At 38.7% G+C, this 19,662-nt stretch overlaps 1 protein-coding gene across 4 annotated transcripts in view; it reads left to right on the plus strand.

Annotated features, from left to right (window-relative positions):
* The window catches only part of GABRA3 (gamma-aminobutyric acid type A receptor subunit alpha3), a 390,132-nt gene that overhangs the window by 86,355 nt on the left and 284,115 nt on the right, over positions 1-19,662 (plus strand). For all 4 annotated transcript variants that reach the window (XM_027607297.1, XM_027607296.1, XM_027607295.1 and 1 more), the window contains one exon: positions 10,640-10,805. In XM_027607297.1, the coding sequence (XP_027463098.1) occupies positions 10,666-10,805 (140 nt within the window). In that variant the 5' untranslated portion in view covers positions 10,640-10,665. The remainder of the gene's footprint in view (positions 1-10,639; positions 10,806-19,662) is intronic.

Below are 19,662 nucleotides of genomic sequence, written 5' to 3' on the forward strand. Positions count from 1 at the left end.
GTCCTCTTCTAATGTAGAAGATATGCAATCTGTTTCTATTTATATGTAGTGTGTGTCCTATTAAGATGTACACTTTACTTTTCAAAATCTTTTTATTTCCAGAAGTCATATTTGGTTCTTTTTCAAGTCTCCTACTTTACTATTCATAATGTTCTGTTCTCCATAGATGTTTTAAGCTTTTTTTTTTCATAGAGATTATAGATATTTCATCATTTGTATCTGATAGGAAATATATTTTGAATTGTATTAATCCCAAGCCAGGGAAAATTTTAGAGGTATCCCTCTAAAGGGGAAGCCCACAAAGGAGATTGAATATAAATGGTCAGAAGTGTAGTATAACTAGGGTGGTAACGTGGAGTTCAAGGACTTTCAGAGGAGGAGGTTGTGGTCAGGCTGTTTTATGTCTTTCCAGGCAGTTACAGCAGAGTAAGAGAGAGACAAGCATGTTGAAGACACATATCAGAGAATGATTTTAATGATATTAATTATGGACTATGTATGTAATCCAAGTAGGGCAAGAAAGGAAGTAAGAACATGTAGGTGATAATGGGCAATTTAAAGGTGGTAGGATCAAGGGATTACAGATTAGAAGGGTAGAAGAATTGACAGTATAAAGGTACTAGATGAAAAGGGTTGAAAAGATGTGGTCAGATAGTTACTTGAGATCATGGATTTGTAATGACAAGATTTAGGATATGACCATGAGAATGAGTGGCTGGATTAGGGTGAAGCTGAGGCTCACTGGGGGGCAAGAGGTCAAGGAATTGACCTGTAGTTTACAGTGACCAAAGATTACTATATGTGAAACATGATGCTTAATTCTGCCCATGAATTATGCCATTTAATTCTCATAACACTCCTCTATGGCAGTATTATCATTATCAACATTTTATAGATGGGAATGTTGAGTCAAATCATTCACCCAATCTCATATTTCTGTGTGGTATATCAAGAATTGGCACTAAGATGTTTCTGGCTTCAAAGATTTTAATAATGGCAGTGCTTTGAGGCTAAGTGGAATTAGATGGCCTCAAACGAAATTCTTGTGACAAACTGAGGCAAAGAAATGTCAGAGTTGGCTTTATAGTATCTCAGTAGCAGCATTTGGGATGCCTCAGTTAAGGTAACATTCTGGCAGATAGTGCCTCATAGCATCCAAGTGGGGAGTTGGTGGGCAGAGTGTCAGTATCTGGTAGTTTCTAGGTACTGAGGTAAAGAAGTTTTAGGAATCCTAATTGAAGAATGTGCTGTATCAGTGCCTTGTACATAGTAGATGCTCAAAAGTTTGTGATAAAATGAATTTGTATTTGGACAGGATCTAACAGCAGACATCCTGGTGGCAGGTCTTTAGACAGGCATTTTATGTATATTATTTAATCTAGAATTTTTATGAATATTAGTATTCCCATTTTACATTGAAGACGGAAGTCTTTAAGGCCTAACATGACTAGTTTTCGGTAGTGCAGAGTAGTCTCTTGATCTGGTAGTATGAAGGTGATCTTTATACTATCTTACCTCATTTATGGATGTGACTTTTTCAAAGTAATATTCATTCATTAACTATTTATTAAGTATGCATTATTTATCAGGCATTCCCTGTGCATTGGGCATATATCCATGAATAAGACAAGGAAAATTCCTTGTCCCCATGGAGCTTATATTGTACTGGAGTAACAGACAATAACAAAAAAAAATTGCATGAAATATATATTAGAAGTGCAAATGAAATATTACTCAGCCATCAGAAAGGATGAATACTTACCATTCACAATGACATGGACGGAACTGGAGGGTATTATGCTAAATGAAATAAGTCAATCAGAGAAAGACAATTATCATATGGTTTCACTCATATGTGGAATATGTAAGAAATAGCACAGAGGATCATAGGGGAAGGGAGGGAAAACTGGGAAGAAATCATAGAGGGAGACAAACCATGAGAGACTCTTGACTCCAGGAATCAAACTGAAGGTTGTGGAAAGGGAAGTGGGTTGGAGGATGAGGTAATGGGGTGATGGGTATTAAGGAAGGCACATAATGTGATGAGCACTGGGTGTTATACACAACTAATGAATCATTGAACACTACATCAAAAACCAATGATGTACTATATGTTGGCTAATTGAATTTAAATTAAAAAATAAAAATAAAATTAGTTTAATTAAAAAAAGAAAGAAAAAAGTGCAAATGAGGAAAAATAGAGCAGGCAACTTCATAAGAAGTATCCGGGATGTGAAGAAGGATTGAAATTTTAGGTAGGGTGGTCAATGAAGGCCTCATTGAGAAAGCTGATATTTGAGCAAAAACATGAAGTGAGAGAAAGAACAAACTATCTGGAAATTAGATGGAAGAATAGTCCCAGTAGAGGCAATAGCAGGTGCAAAGTCCCTAGAGTTGTAACATGCCTGGTTTATCCAATTGGCAGCAAGGAGGTCATAGTGGCTGAAGTGCAGTGAGTAAGAGAGGAGGGTAGTAGAGGATAAGGTTAGCCAGCTATTTGGAGATTAGATCATGTAGGTCCTTGTAGATCATAACATGGCTTTTGAACTGGGGACCAATTGGAAGATTTTGAGCAGAAGATAGACATGATCTGACTTAATGCTTTTAAAGTTCACTCTGTTGTATAGAGACAAGACTGTAGGGAAGCAAGGGCAGAGTCAACATGCCCAGTTAAGAGGCTTTTACAGCGATCTCAGCAAAAGATGCTGAGCCCAAGTAATAGCAGCAGAGGTGATGATCAGTGATTTTATTCTGGATGTTTCTTTTTAAATGGAATGCCAATGAGACTTGCTGACGGAATGGATGTAGGGTATGAGACTAAAAGAGAAGTCAAGAATGACATCAGAGATTTTACTCTGAGCAAATGGAAGGGTAATTACCATTACCTGATATTGGAAAGACTACAGGGGGACCAGGTTTATATGTGTAGGGAGGTGAATATCTGAACCTCAGATTTTAACATGTTAGGTCTAAGATGCTTCTCAGACATCTAAGTGCAGATGTGGGTTGCAGGAGATATCTGGGATAGAGATATGAATTTGCAAGTCATCAGCTTATAGATGGTATTTCCCTCTGGTTTGTTACTTGTACTCTCCTTTAACTCTTGAGCAGAGTGAATTGGTTGAGTAACCATTTGGTTTTTTTTGGCTGTGCGATCAGGTATTATGGTGGCTTGAGCATGTGTCATAATTGTGTGTTCATGTACCATGGATAATCCATTCTAATACCAAGATTATCTGAGCCTGCACAAGGGTTATCCCCTCCTATTTCATAGTCAGTCAGCTCCTATCATATATCTGCTATTGTGCCCATGGTTACCTGAATATGCTTATTGGTTGTAAGTTCATATGTCATTGATGTTTATCCATATGCTGTACTTATAGGACCATATACCATGGTGGTTAACTTTTGCAATGTGGCTTGGCTTCTCTATATCAACTTTAAAACTAGAATTAGTGTTGCATTCTGTTCATGCAGCATAGTTGTTTAAATATCCATGTCATTATATGATCTTTTGCTGTAATTTTCAGTTTATTCATTATGGATATGTGTGCTATACTTCTTTGTTCATATGCTGTAGATAGCTATTTATTCACTATTGATCATTACTGAAGAGGTATCAGTTCTTCATTGTGGCCACTTGCATCTATATCTTATCCTTCTGCTCCAGTCAGAAAAATTTTGAGCATGTTTGCCTACTCTTGGACCATGGCCTTCTGTTCCTGCGCCATGGCAGTCTACTCCACTAGTATGGCTGTCTGCTCCTAAACCATGTCACTTAATTCCTGATCATGGGTGCTGTGATACACACAGTGTGTGTGCACACATCATGGTTAAGGACTGATATAACAAATATCTCTTCATACACATCATGGCTGTCTAAGCATACTATAATTATCTATAGCTACATGAATACTTTATCATGTTTGAAGGCTCCTTAAGTGATAAGGCTTTCAGTTTATGCACTATGGTCACTTGAAAATTCACCAAGTTTGTCAGAAGAAGAATTTTAAGGGTCTGCTGTCCTACAGTACTTGTTTGCAGTTGTTTTGATGGTCATCTGAGCATGTGTCATGGATGTATGTTCATTTAATGCTAATACCTGCTAATGTGCCACATTTCTGTGTATATATATCAGGATTGGGGACTGTTTGTAGATATTTTCTAACTTGTTAAGGCTACCTGTTCCAGTAGCATTTTTTTTAATTAAAAAATTTAACTGTGGTTAAAAGCACATAAAAAATCTTAATCACTTTTACAATTGCAGTTTAGTAGTGTTAAGTATTCACATTGTTGTGCCATAGTCCAGTGGCATGCTTTTGATCATTTAAAATGTCCTTTAAGACTTTATTTATTTATTTGATACAGAGAGAGGGAGTACAAGCAGGGGGAGTGGCAGGCAGAGGGAGAGGGAGAAGCAGGCTGCTGAGCAGAGGGCCCAATGTGGGGTTCGATCCCAGGACCCTGAGATCACGACCTGAGCCAAAGGCAGGCACTTAACTGACTGAGCTACCAGGTGCCCCTTGATCATATATAATGTTTTAAGGAAGTGTTTACCAAGGCCCTGTTGTCTTGTTCAGTGATTATTAGGCTCATGTGTTATGGTTTTCTGACATATAGTGTGGTCAAATCGTTTTATACATAAATGTCTTCACATGCATTATAATAATGATGTTTGTTAAAATGTTATAGGGGTGCCTGGGTGGCTTAGTCAGTTAAGTGTCTGCCTTCAGCTCACGTCATGATCCCAGGGTTCTGGGATGGATCCCCACATCATGCTTTTTGCTCAGCGGGGAGTCTGCTTCTCCCTCTCCGTCTCCCTCTGCCTGTCGCTCTGCCTGCTTGTGCTCTCTCTCTCTCTCTCTATCAAATAGGTAAATAAAGTCTTTTTTAAAAAAAGCCCAAAACCAAAATGTTACAGTATTTGGAGGACACATATTATGTCCAACCTCCTCTATATGTGATGGCTGTCTTCTCATAGTTAGGTGAACATGTACCTTAGTCTGAGTATATATAACATTCTTGTCTTTTTATGCATCATGTATCATAGTTTTCTCCTTCCAAATCATGAACATTTGCTTCTATAGCATTGGTATCTATTCTTACTGTGAGAACAATTGATGCTTTTTTTACCATAATCATAACCCATAATATATAGTAGGATAGTGTAGTTGAACACACACTATGGGTCTCTTTGCTCATGCAGCATAGCTATGAGAATAGAAGAAGTCCTATACCCAGGATTGTTGCTCATATACTTATGTTTTCTGAGCATCCATCGTAGTTCTGTCTCATATTCCATGGACTATTTTTTGCAATTTGGACTTCATATCCTATACCAAGTATCTTTGTTCCTGTAGAGTAATTGTCAGTTTTGTACCATGATTATTTGACCATTAACATTTGTCATATAATCATACAACATTTAGGGTATACTAAAACACTTTGGTTGTTCAAGCATATATCATGGTTACTACTCATACCACAGATGATTCTCATGCCCCGGAATCATCTCCTCATGCACCATATTTTCTTACTTATATGCTATGCTTTTCTGAACTGTACTGTCTCTGTTAATTTCTGTAAAATGACCATCAACTCTTGTACAGTTAGTGAATCATGAATGCCACAGCCCATATATTGACCATAAAAATTGCTTTTTTTTCAATGCCTAAGCCACACATTAGAAGAGAAATAATTAAGATTAGAGCAGAGATCAATGAATTAGAAACCAGGAACATAGTAGATCAGATCAATGAAACTAGAAGCTGGTTCTTTGAAAGAATTAATAAGATCAATAAACCACTGGCCAGACTTATCCAAAAGAAAAAAGAAAGGACCCAAATTAATAAAGTTATGAATGAAAGGGGAGAGATCATGACTAACACCAAGGAAATAGAAACAATTATTACAAAGTATTATCAACAACTATATGCCAATAAACTGAGCAATCTGGATGAAATGGATGCGTTCCTGGAAACCTATAAGCTGCCAAGACTGAAACAGGAAGAAATTGACAACCTGAATAGGCCAATAACCAGTAATGAGATTGAAGCAGTGATCAAAAACCTCCCAAAAGACAAGAGTCCAGGGCCTGATGGATTCCTTGGGGAATTCTACCAAACATTCAAAGAAGAAATAATACCTATTCTCCTGAAGCTCTTTCAAAAAATAGAAACAGAAGGAAAGCTTCCAGACTTATTCTATGAGGCCAGAATTACCTTAATCCCCAATCCAGGCAAAGACCCCATCAAAAGGGAGAATTTCAGACCAATATCCCTGTTGAATATGGATTCCAAAATTCTCAAGAAAATCCTAGCTAATAGTATCCAACAATACATTAAAAGGATCATCCACCATGACCAAGTGGGATTTATTCCTGGGATGCAAGGGTGGTTCAAATGTTGCAAATCAATCAATGTGATAGAACACATTAATAAGAGAAGAGAGAAGAACCATATGGTCCTCTCAATTGATGCAGAAAAAACATTTGACAAAATATAGCATCCATTCCTGATTAAAACTCTTCAGAGTATAGGGATAGAGGGAACATTCCTCAAGTTCATAAAATCCATCTATGAAAAACCCACAGCAAATATCATCCTCAATGGGGTAAAGCTGAGAGCCTTTCCCTTAAGATCAGGAACACGTCAAGGATGCCCACTCTTGCCACTATTGTCCAACATGGTACTAGAAGTCCTACCAAGACCAATCAGACAACAAAAAGAAATAAAAGGTATTCAAATTAGCAAAGAAGATGTCAAACTCTCTCTCTTCGCAGATGACATGATATTTTATGTGGAAAACCCAAAAGACTCCACCCCCAAATTACTAGATCTCATACAGCAATTCAGTGATGTGGCAGGATACAAAATCAATGCACAGAAATCAGTTGCTTTCTTATACACTAACAATACAACTGTAGATAGAGAAATTAGAGAATCGATTCCATGTACAATAGCACCAAAAACCATAGGATACCTCGGAATAAACCTAACCAAAGAGGTAAAGGATCTATACTCTAGGAACTACAGAACACTCATGAAAGAAATTGAAGAAGACATAAAAAAAAGGAAAAATATTCCATGATCATGGATCAGAAGAATAAACATTGTTAAAATGTCTATGCTACCCAGAGCAATCTATACCTTCAACGCCATCCCAATCAAAATTCCAATGACATTTTTCAAAGTGCTGGAACAAACAATCCTAAAATTTGTATGGAATCAGAAAAGACCTCAAATTGCCAAGGAAATGTTGAAAAAGAAAAACAAAGCTGGGGATATCACATTGCCTGATTTCAAGCTACATTACAAAGCAGTGATCACCAAGTCAGCATGGTACTGGCACAAAAACAGACAGATAGACCAATGGAACAGAATAGAGAGCCCAGATATGGACCCTTAACTCTATGGTCAAATGATCTTCGACAAAGCAGGAAAAAAATATGCAATGGAAAAAGGACAGTCTCTTCAATAAATGGTGCTGGGAAAATTGGACAGCCACATGCAGAAGAATGAAACTCGACCATTCTCTAACACCATACAGAAAGATAAACTCAAAATGGATGAAAGACTTCAATGTGAGATAGGAATCCATCAAAATCCTAGCGGAGAACATAGGCAATAACCTCTTTGACATCAGCCACAGCGACTTCTTTCTAGATACATCTACAAAGGCTAGTGAAACAAAAGCAAAAATGAACTTTTGGGACTTCATCAAGACAAAAAGCTTCTGCACAGCAAAGGAAACAGTCAACAAAACAAAGAATGGGAGAAGATATTTACAAATGACACTACAGATAAGGGGCTGGTATCTAAGATCTATAAAGAACTTCTCAAATTCAACACCCCCCAAAAATTTATCAAGTCAAAGAATGGGCAGAAGACATGAACAGACACTTCTCTGAAAGAGACATAAAAATGGTTAACAGACACATGAAAAAATGTTCATCATCATTAGCCATCAGGGAAATTCAAATCAAAACCACATTGAGATACCACCTTACACCAGTTAGAATGGCAAAAATGGACAGGGAAAGAAACAACAAATGTTGGAGAGGTTGTGGAGAAAGAGGAACCCTCTTACACTGGTGGTGGGAATGCAAGTTGGTACAGCCACTTTGGAAAACAGTGTGGAGGTGCCTCAAAAAATTAAAAATAGAGTTCCCCTATGACCCAGCAATTGCATTCCTGGGTATTTACCCCAAAGACAAGGATAGTGAAAAGAAGGGCCATATGCATCCCAGTGTTCATAGCAGCAATGTCCGCAATAGCCAAACTGTGGAAAAATCCAAGATGCCCTTTAACAGATGAATGGATAAAGAAGATGTGGTCCATATATACAATGGAATATTACTCAGCCATCAGAAAGGATGAATACCCAACTTTTACATCCACATGGATGGGACTGGAGGAGATTATGCTCAGTGAAATAAGTCAAGCAGAGAAAGTCAATTATCATATGGTTTCACTTATTTGTCGAACATAAAGAATAGCATGGAGGACATTAGGAGAAAGAAGGGAAAAATGAACAGGGGAAAATTGGAGGGAAAGATGAATCATGAGAGACTATGGACTCTGAGAAACAAGCTGATGGTTTTAGAGGGGAGGGGCATGGGGGGATGGGTTAGCCCGGTGATGGGTATTAAGGAGGGCATGCACTGCATGGAGCACTGGTTGTTATACGAAAAGAATGAATCGTGGATCACTACATCAAAAACTAATGATGTATGGTGACTAACATAATAAAATAGAATAAAAAAATTTATACAACTAGGCACGAAATAGTAAAAACAGTTATGGTTTTGTAAAAAAATTGCTGTTTTTGTAAAACAAAAATTGTCAAATATTGGCAATTTTATATGATACAACCTAATATTATGACTATTTCTATCTGTAATGTGGACATTTCCTCATGTCAGAAGTTCATCTTCTCCAGTATCATAGTTTTCTTTGCCTGTACAATATTCTGTTGAGAGAGACCAATAACTGATATATTAAGAATATGCAGGTTATGACTTGATAAATGAAGAAGCACAAACAACCCACACGAGGTCAAAAGGCAGCTCCCCCATCATCTGAGCTTCCACTTTGGGGAAGCGAAAACCCTGGGGTTGTTTTGATCGCAGATGCAGTTTTAATATATTCATACAAAAGAAGTAAAGTCACAAGATTTATTTACTTACAAATCCCACCACAGGGAAGTGTAATGAGCTGGGGGAAGGGCATCACTCCCTCCCAGGTCACAAGCTGGCAGGAGATAGAGAGTAGGTTACAGGCACCTATTATTTATCAGGTGGTTGGGGTGGAGATCACTAACTTTTTGTGGGCTCAACTCTAAGTGGTTATTTTAAAAGATGCCCTGGGAAAAGCAGAGCAGGAACTTGTAGTGGGAATCCTAAGTTTGGGTCCTTATCTAAATGTCCAGACTCTGGGTATGAGCAAGGTTGCCATATTGTAAAATGTCTAGGCAGCAACTCAAAATAGATGTTTTCTCATCACAAAGATTCAAGAAGACAATTGAGTATAGAACATAGTGGCTACTTTTTGGGGGTGGGATAAATTTAAAAAGACTTGTTCTTGATCTTTTTATCAACCATAATAGCTCTCCAGCATGTATCTGTGTTACATATTAGTCCCTTGCATAAACTTTCCTTGGAAAAAACTTTTAAAGCCTTTTATTCTCTCTGGACATTAAGCCACTGATATGACTTTAAAAAAGTGTGGTGTTGGGTCAGAATTAGGTCTCCTTCAAGTGGTCAATGTCTCACGTTCAAAGAAGCCATAAAGTTCAGAGATAGCAAGAAAGTGCCACTTTATACTGTTTTCTTAACCCCATGTCTTAGCTAAACATCCACCAGTCCAGAGTTCATAAAATAGCCTTGCACATAGGCAACTCTAAATCACACAATTCTATCAGTATAATTTGCTGACATTTTAGGGTCTTCTGTACTAGGAAGATAGACTTGGATTTCTTATGTTGTGGCCCCTACATGGGGCTGACTTTGCCCTCAAATATCTCTTTATGGGGAAATATTACATCCTATTCTAGAGCCATGGAGTCTCATCATTTAGCATTTTCTCAACCTGATTCAGAGGAAACAGTTCATCTACTCCAAGACCTTTGATCTTTTGGAAAATTGCTTAACTGTAGAAATGAGAATCAATCCCCAAAATGTTATAAAGAGAGTTCAGGTCTTAATATTCTAATATTTCCTACAATATTACACAGTTAACTATGGCAAAGGCATTTGTGAGAGTAAAGATCAAATGGGATTGGGGGAAAATAAATTGAAGACATGAGAGATTATTTTAAACTCTTGGATTATGAAAGAGTGACTAAAGCTGAAAGAAGACAGGGAAAGAGATGAAACTGTAACCTAAGATTCTGAATTACTGATTTAGAGCTCTTTACACTTTCTTGGATGGGCTTTGGTATATTCAAGAAAGGAGTATGTTGGGAATGAATTTTGGTGGCATTGATGAACTGGGGAAAGAGGATTGTCACCTTAATCATTTAGTAACTGGACACTAGGGAAGTTAAATGGCTCTAATAGAATTGAATAAAATTTTTTTTTACCTTTTTCTTTTTTGCCTCCACTCCTCCTTCCTCTTTTCCCTGAACATGGATCTCACAGGTCTCTCCAAGTTGGTGCCTAAGAAGATGATAATCACACAAATGAGTCACTTCTACACGACCAGCCTTGGGCTTCTTTTCCTGATTAATATTTTTCCTGTAATAACCGGCCAAGCGGAATCAAGACGACAAGAACCTGGGGACTTTGTGAAGCAGGATATTGGCGGGTAAGAACCCTTACCTCCTAGAACAAAAGAAAACTGTGATAGATTCTTTCCTTAGACCAAAACTTTTGGTTTTTTTCCTAGATGAACTCAGGTACTCTGGTTCCTGATCCTTTAATATTACATTTTATTTTATTTTATTTATTTTATTTTATTTTTTGAGCTATATTTCAATTTATTTGTTTCTTTTTTTATTTAAATTCAACTAAGGAGGGCACATGATGTGATGAGCACTGGGTGTTATATGAAACTAATGAATCATTGAACACTACACCCAAAACTAACGATGTAGTATATGTGGGCTAATTGAATTTACATTGTATTTTAAAAAAACATCATCCAAGCTCAGATTCTCGAGGTAGAAAGAGATCTCAAAGGTCTTCTTGAGCAAGTCCTTAGTTCATGTTTAAATTCCCTCTGTAACATCTTAAAGGCCGTTCTCTCCATCCATTTGCACTCAATTGTTTTTTTTCTCTCTTAGATCTCCAACTTGTCCCTTTTTATTGTCTCTGTTCCATTAGCATTTAAATGTGATCAAGAACCTCCCATGTTAAATTTGAAAATCTGCCTTCCAAATACTGCCTTAAATCTTTCCTCCTCTTCACAGTCCTACTTCCTGAAACAGCAGTTTTCTTTACTGTCTCTACTTACTCACCTCTCATCCATTCTTCCAGTGCTGCTGTCTGACTTCCAACCTCGTGACTCTAAAGCAATTTCTGCAACCGAGATAGCCAATGTTGGCTCTGTTACTAAAATGAACACTTGTCTGTTCTTTTTTGTTTGTTTTTTTAATAACTTTTTATTTTTAAGTTAATCACCATACACTAATTACATCATTAGTTTTTGATGTAGTGTTCCATGATTCATTGTTTGTGCATAACACCCAGTGCTCCACGCAGAATGTGCCCTCTTTAATACCCATCACCAAGCTAACCCATCCTCCCACCCCCCTCCCCTCTAGAACCCTAATGGTTCATCTCCCCCTCCGACTTACTCACCTTCATTCTTCCCCTCCTGCTATTTTCTTCTTTTTTTTTCCTTAACATATATTGCATTATTTGTTTCAGAAGTACAGATCCGTGATTCATCAGTCTTGTACAATTCACAGTGCTCACCATAGCACATACCCTCCCCAATGTCTATCACCCAGCCACCCAATCCCTCCCACCCCCCACCACTCCAGCAACCCTCAGTTTGTTTCCTGAGATTAAGAATTCCTCATATCAGTGAGGTCATATGATACATGTCTTTCTCTGATTGACTTATTTCACTCAGCATAACACCCTCCAGTTCCATCCACGTCGTTGCAAATGGCAAGATCTCATTCCTTTTGATGGCTGCATAATATTCCATTGTGTATATATACCACCTCTTCTTTATCGATTCATGTGTCGGTGGACATCTTGGCTCTTTCCACAGTTTGGCTATTGTGGACATTGCTGCTATAAACATTGGGGTGCACGTACCCCTTCGGATCCCTACATTTGTAACTTTGGGGTAAATACCCAGTAGTGCAATTGCTGGATCGTATGGTAGCTCTATTTTCAACTTTTTGAGGAACCTCCATACTGTTTTCCAGAGTGGTTGCACCAGTGTGCTTTCCCACCAATAGTGTAGGAGGGTTGCCCTTTCTCCGCATCCCCGCCAACGTCTGTTGTTTCCTGACTTGTTAATTTTAGCCATTCTGACGGGTGTGAGGTGGTATCTCATTGAGGTTTTGATTTGGATTTCCCTGACGCCGAGTGATGTTGAGCACTTTTTCATGTGTCTTTTGGCCATTTGGATGTCTTCTTCGGAAAAATGTCTGTTCATGTCTTCTGCCCATTTCTTGATTGGATTATTTGTTTTTTGGGTGTTGAGTTTGATAAGTTCTTTATAGATTTTGGATACTAGCCCTTTATCTGATATGTCATTTGCAAATATTTTCTCCCATTCTGTCGGTTGTCTTTTGGTTTTGTGGACTGTTTCTTTTGCTGTGCAATATCTTTTCATCTTGATGAAATCCCAATAGTTCATTTTTGCCCTTGCTTCCCTTGCCTTTGGCGATGTTTCTAGGAAGAAGTTGCTGTGGCTGAGGTCGAAGAGGTTGCTGCCTGTGTCCTCCTCTAGGATTTTGATGGACTCCTGTCTCATGTTTAGGTCTTTCAACCATTTGGAGTCTATTTTTGTGTGTGGTGTAAGGAAATGGTCCAGTTTTATTCTTCTGCATGTGGCTGTCCAATTTTCCCAACACCATTTGTTGAAGAGACTGTCTTTTTTCCATTGGACATTCTTTCCTGCTTTGTCAAAGATGAGTTGACCACAGAGTTGAGGGTCCATTTCTGGGCTCTCGATTCTGTTCCATTGATCTATGTGTCTGTTTTTGTGCCAGTACCATACTGTCTTGATGATGACAGCTTTGTAATAGAGCTGGAAGTCCAGAATTGGGATGCCGCCAGCTTTGCTTTTCTTTTTCAATATTCCTCTGGCTATTCGGGGTCTCTTCTGGTTCCATACAAATTTTAGGATTATTTGTTCTATTTCGTTGAAAAACGTGGATGGTATTTTGATGGGGATTGCATTGAATGTGTAGATTGCTCTAGGTAGCACTGACATCTTCACAATGTTTGTTCTTCCAATCCATGAGCATGGAACGTTTTTCCATTTCTTTGTGCCTTCCTCAATTTCTTTCATGAGTATTTTATAGTTTTCTGAGTACAGATCCTTTGCCTCTTTGGTTAAATTTATTCCTAGGTATCTCATGGTTTTGGGTGCAATTGTAAATGGGATCGACTCCTTGATTTGTCTCTCTTCTGTCTTGTTGTTGGTGTATAGGAAGGCCACTGATTTCTGTGCATTGATTTTATAGCCTGCTACTTGACTGAATTCCTGTATGAGTTCTAGCAGTTTTGGGGTGTAGTCTTTTGGGTTTTCCACATAGAGTATCATATCATCTGCAAAGAGTGAGAGTTTGACTTCTTCTTTGCCGATTTGGATGCCTTTGATTTCTTTTTGTTGTCTGATTGCTGTGGCTAGGACTTCTAGTATTATGTTGAATAGCAGTGGTGAGAGTGGACATCCCTGCTGCGTTCCTGACCTTAGGGGGAAAGCTCTCAGCTTTTCCCCATTGAGAATGATATTCACTGTAGGTTTTTCATAGATGGCTTTTATGATATTGAGGTATGTACCCTCTATCCCTATACTCTGAAGAGTTTTGATCAAGAAAGGATGCTGTACTTTGTCAAATGCTTTTTCTGCATCTATTGAGAGGATCATATGATTCTTGTTCTTTCTTTTGTTAAAGTATTGTATCACGTTGATTGATTTGCGGATGTTGAACCAGCCTTGCAGCCCAGGGATAAATCCCACTTGGTCATGGTGAATAATCCTTTTAATGCTGTTGGATCCTATTGGCTAGTATTTTGGTGAGAATTTTTGCATCCATGTTCATCAAGGATATTGGTCTGTAATTCTCCTTTTTGTTGGGGTCTTTGTCTGGTTTTGGGATCAAGGTAATGGTGGCCTCATAAAATGAGTTTGGAAGTTTTCCTTCCATTTCTATTTTTTGGAACAGTTTCAGGAGAATAGGTATTAATTCTTCTTTAAATGTCTGATAGAATTCCCCTGGGAAGCCATCTGGCCCTGGGCTTTTGTTTGTTGGGAGATTTTTGATGACTGCTTCAATTTCCTTAGTGGTTATAGGTCTGTTCAGGTTTTCTATTTCTTCCTGGTTCAATTTTGATAGTTGATACATCTCTAGGAATGCACCCATTTCTTCCAGGTTATCTAATCTGCTGGCATAGAGTTGCTCATAATATGTTCTTATAATTATTTATATTTCTTTGGTGTTGGTTGTGATCTCTCCTCTTTCATTCATGATTTTGTTGATTTGGGTCATTTTTCTTTTTGATAAGTCTGACCAGGGGTTTATCAATCTTGTTAATTCTTTCAAAGAACCAGCTCCTAGTTTTGTTGATCTGTTCTACTGTTCTTTTGGTTTCTATTTCATTGATTTCTGCTCTGATCTTTATTATTTCTCTTCTGCTGCTGGGTTTAGGCTTTATTTGCTGTTCTTTCTCCAGCTCCTTTAGGTGTAGTGTTAGGTTGCATATTTGAGACCTTTCTTGTTTCTTGAGGAAGGCTTGTATTGCTATATACTTTCCTCTTAGGACTGCCTTTGCTGTATCCCAAAGATTTTGAACAGTTGTGTTTTCATTTTCATTGGTTTCCATGAATTTTTTTAATTCTTCTTCAATTTCCTGGTTGACCCATTCATTCTTTAGTAGGATGCTCTTTAGCCTCCATGTATTGGAGTTCTTTCCGACTTTCCTCTTGTGATTGAGTTCTAGTTTCAAAGCATTGTGGTCTGAAAATATGTAGGGAATAGTCCCAATCTTTTGGTAGCGGTTGAGAGCTGATTTGTGACCTAAGATGTGATCAGTTCTGGAGAATGTTCCATGGGCACTAGAGAAGAATGTGTATTCCGTTGCTTTGGGATGGAATGTTCTGAATATTTCTGTGAAGTCCATTTGGTCCAGTGTTTCATTTAAAGTCTTTATTTCCTTGTTGATCTTTTGCTTAGATGATCTGTCCATTTCAGTCAGGGAGGTGTTAACGTCCCCCACTATTATTGTATTGTTGTCAATGTGTTTCTTTGCTTTTGTTATTAATTGCCTTATATAATTGGCTGCTCCCACGTTAGGTGCATAGATATTTACAACTGTTAGATCTTCTTGTTGGATAGACCCTTTAAGTCGGATATAGTGTCCTTCTTCATCTCATTACAGTCTTTGTTTTAAAATCTAATTTGTCTGATATAAGGATTGCCACCCCAGCTTTCTTTTGGTGTCCATTAGCATGGTAAATGGTTTTCCACTCCCTCACTTTCAATCTGGGGGTGTCTTTGGGTCTAAAATGAGTCTCTTGCAGACAGCATATTGATGGGTCTTGTTTTTTAATCCAATCTGATAGCCTGTGTCTTTTGATTGGGGCATTTAGCCCATTCACATTCAGGGTAACTATTGAAAGGTATGAATTTAGTGCCATTGTATTGCCTGTAAGGTGACTGTTACTGTATATTGTCTGTGTTCCTTTCTGATCTATGCTGCTTTTAGGCTCTCTTTTTGCTTAGAGGACCTCTTTCAGTATTTCTTATAGGGCTGGTTTCGTGTTTGCAAATTCCTTTAGTTTTTGTTTGTCCTGGAAGCTTTTTATCTCTTCTTCTATTTTCAATGGTAGCCTAGCTGGATATAGTATTCTTGGCTGCATATTTTTCTCGTTTAGTGCTCTGAAGATATCATGCCAGTCCTTTCTGGCCTGCCAGGTCTCTGTGGATAGGTCTGTTGCCAATGTAATGTTTCTACCATTGTAGGTTACATATGTCTTCTCCCGAGCTGCTTTCAGGATTTTCTCTTTGTCTCTGAGACTCATAACTTTTATTATTAGATGTCGGGGTGTTGACCTATTTTTATTGATTTTGAGAGGGGTTCTCTGTGCCTCCTGGATTTTGATGCCTGTTTCCTTCCCCACATTAGGGAAGTTCTCTGCTATTATTTGCTCCAATATACCTTCTGCCCCTCTCTCTCTTTCTTCTTCTGGGATCCCAATTATTCTAATGTTTCATCTTATCGTATTGCTTCTCTCTCGAATTCTGCCCTCATGATCCTGTAGTTGTTTATCTCTCTTTTTCTCAGCCTCTTTATTTTCCATCATTTGGTCTTCTATATCACTTATTCTTTCTTCTGCCTCATTTATCCTAGCAGTTAGTGCCCCCATTTTTGATTGCACCTCATTAATAGCCTTTTTGATTTCGACTTGGTTAGATTTTAGTTCTTTTCTTTCTCCAGAAAGGGTTTCTCTAATAACTTCCACGCTTTTTTCAAGCCCAGCTAGTATCTTTAAAGTCATGATTCTGAACTCTAGGTCTGACATCGTACTAATGTCAGTATTGAGTAGGTCCCTGGCAGACGGTACTACCTCTTGTTCTTTTTGCTGAGGTGATTTTTTTCGTCTTGTCATTTTGTCCAGAGGAGAACAGATGAATGAGAGAACAGAATGCTAACAGGTTAACAATGTCTCCAGGAAATATACTCTACAGAAATCAGAAAAGACTTGAAACCAGGGGACAAGAAAGGGAAAGAAAGAAGAGAGAAAAAAAAAGGAAAAAGAAAAAGATAAAAACAAACAAAAACAGAACAAAACAAAAAAAACCAGAATATGATCAAATATGATCAGGCTAGTGCATAGATCAGTGCCACACACTAGGTTTTGGGCATATTTTGGTCTGTTAGAGGAAAGTGCCTGCTAAGATTTTAAAGGAAGAAAGACATATATGTGTAAAATAAGGTTTGATACAATGAAGGGATGGCAGATGACTGTAAAGATGAAAATTATAAAAGATTTTATAAAAGGAATTGATAAGAAGTTGCTTTTTAAAAAGAAAGAAGAAGATTTAAAAAGAAAAAGAAAAAAGAAAAAAAAGGGAGAGAATGTGATCAGGCAGGAGACTAGAACAAAGCCATACACTAGTGATTTAGGGTATATTTTGATCTGTTAGAAGAAATTGTATCTCAAAATTTTAAAGAGAGAACAACTTATATATGTATGCCAAAAATAAGGGTAACTACTATGAAGGGATAAAAATATGACTCTAAAAATGAAAAATAAAAAATGTTTTTTTAAAAAAGGGATTGATAAGATGTTTGAAAAATGGAAAAAGAAAAATTCAAAAAAAGTTAAAAAAAAACTTTGAAAAACTAATGAATTATGGTAAAAAAGCCATGAATTCTATGTGCAGTACTCCACTAGCGCTGGAGTTCTCCTGTTCTCCTTGATCGGTAAACTTGGTCTTGGCTTGCTGGCTGTTCCTGCTGATCTTCTGGGGGAGGGGCCTGTTGCCAAGGTTCCCAAATGTCTTTGCCGGAGGCAGACTTGCCCCGCCCTTGTGAGTCGGGCTAAGCAAGCTGCTCCGGTTTGCTCTCAGGAAGTTTTGTTCCCTGCAAGCTCTCGGTATAGCTTTGGAGGACCAGGGTGAAAATGGTGGCCTCCCAATTTTCACCTGGAGGAGCTGAGAACTCGGGGCCCTGCTCCTCAGTGTGCCCCCAGAGAAAAGCAGTCACTCCTGTCTCCCCAGTCTCCGGCCGCACTCCGTGCTCACCCGGCCTGTGACCGAGTGTTTCTATGTCTGGCACCCGACCCCGTGTGGAGTCTCCAAATCCAGCAGATCCCTGCGGTGCGCTCCCGCGCCGCTCCTCCCAGGGGAGGAAGGGGAGTCTCCCTGGATCTGCCGCTTGTTGGGTCCCTGCTGGAGGAGCAGTGGCCCGACTGTGCCGCAGATCACGGTTTATGGCAACCCTGAGCTGAGAGCCCACACCTCAGCTCTGTCTCTGCAGCCAGCTTCCCTGCTCTGATACCTGGGAGCTCTGCCACACTCAGGCACCCCCGGTCTTTCTGTGACCCTGAGGGTTCTGAGACCACACTGTCCCACGAGGGTTCCATCCCCTGCTTAGCCACTGGAGTGACGTCCCTCAGCGGAGCCGACTTCTAAAAGTTCCGATTTTGTGCTCCGCGGTTCCACCACTCGCCAGAAGTGGCCGACGGAGGCCCCCTCCCCCGCCGTCTATTCTTCCGAATATCGCCTCGGATTCACTTCTCCGCACGTCCTACCTTCCAGAAAGTGGTTGCTTTTCTGTTCAGAGTGTTGTTACTATTCTTATCTTCGATCTCCTGTTGAGTTCATCGGTGTTCAGAATGGTTTGATCCCTATTCAGCTGAATCCCTGAGACCAGACGAAATCCAGGTCTCCTACTCCTCCGCCATCTTGCTCCGCCCCACTTGTCTGTTCTTTTATTACTCAACTTTTTTTTTTACTTTTTTAGTAGCATGTAGCAACATTCAACATTGTTGATTCTCCCCTCCCTCCTTAACTCCTTTTTTATTATGAAATAAAATACACACATATATAAACATGCATAAAATATAAACATGTGGTTTAAGAACAATTCTTTTACTTCAGAGACATCACAATTCTCTGTTTCTTAGATTAAGTTCTCTAGAAGCAGGGCCTGAGACAAGGATTCAAAAGCAAATAATTTACAGAGAATGCTCTCAGAGAAACTTGTAAGGTACAAGGAAAGCATGATGGGGAAGGGAGGAAAGTAAAGCAAAGATGTGATTTCACTTGAAGTGTAGCATCCATTTGACCCCAAGGGGATGAAGGGCACTACAGATTTGGCCCACCTCAGGCAAGGGGCTGGACTTCTGTAGCCTCTTCCTAATCAGCCATTGTCTGTGGGCTAACTGGAGGAAGGCAGAACCTCTCAGGCATTTTAAGGAAAGGTGGTTTTCTTCAGCCAACGTTAATACTCTGAAGTAGTAGAGGGACAGTTTCCCTGGCCCAGTAAAAGAGATCTGGACACAGTACCAGCAGTAAATACTACACCTGATTTTCTTCATACTTTTATGGCCGTGCTCTCTTTAGAATTTTCCACAATATTACACAGCTGTATTAAAGGCCTTTGTGATAAAAATATCTTTTGTAGTCTTTTTGGTAATCTTTTCATTTGTTCGCTCATGTGTTGGTGTTTTTCTTTGTTTTGTTCTAGGTGTTCTTACCATACAGACTCTGAGTTATTTAACCTATTCCCATGAAATCATAACCTTCTATATATACCAATGACTCTCATCTCAATTATCATTCCTAACTTCTTTTGGGTGTCATAACTCTATATTCAACATCTATTGGACATGTCTATTTGGCTACCCATAAACTCCTTAAACTAAGTATGTCCAAATTAGTTTCATCATATCCATCTCCCTCCCCTACTCTTAACAACAACAAAAACAACAAACATGATATGCTTATCTCCCATTTTCCTTGTTT

Source organism: Zalophus californianus, chromosome X, assembly GCF_009762305.2.
Source record: "Zalophus californianus isolate mZalCal1 chromosome X, mZalCal1.pri.v2, whole genome shotgun sequence".
NCBI classification, from domain to species: domain Eukaryota; kingdom Metazoa; phylum Chordata; class Mammalia; order Carnivora; family Otariidae; genus Zalophus; species Zalophus californianus.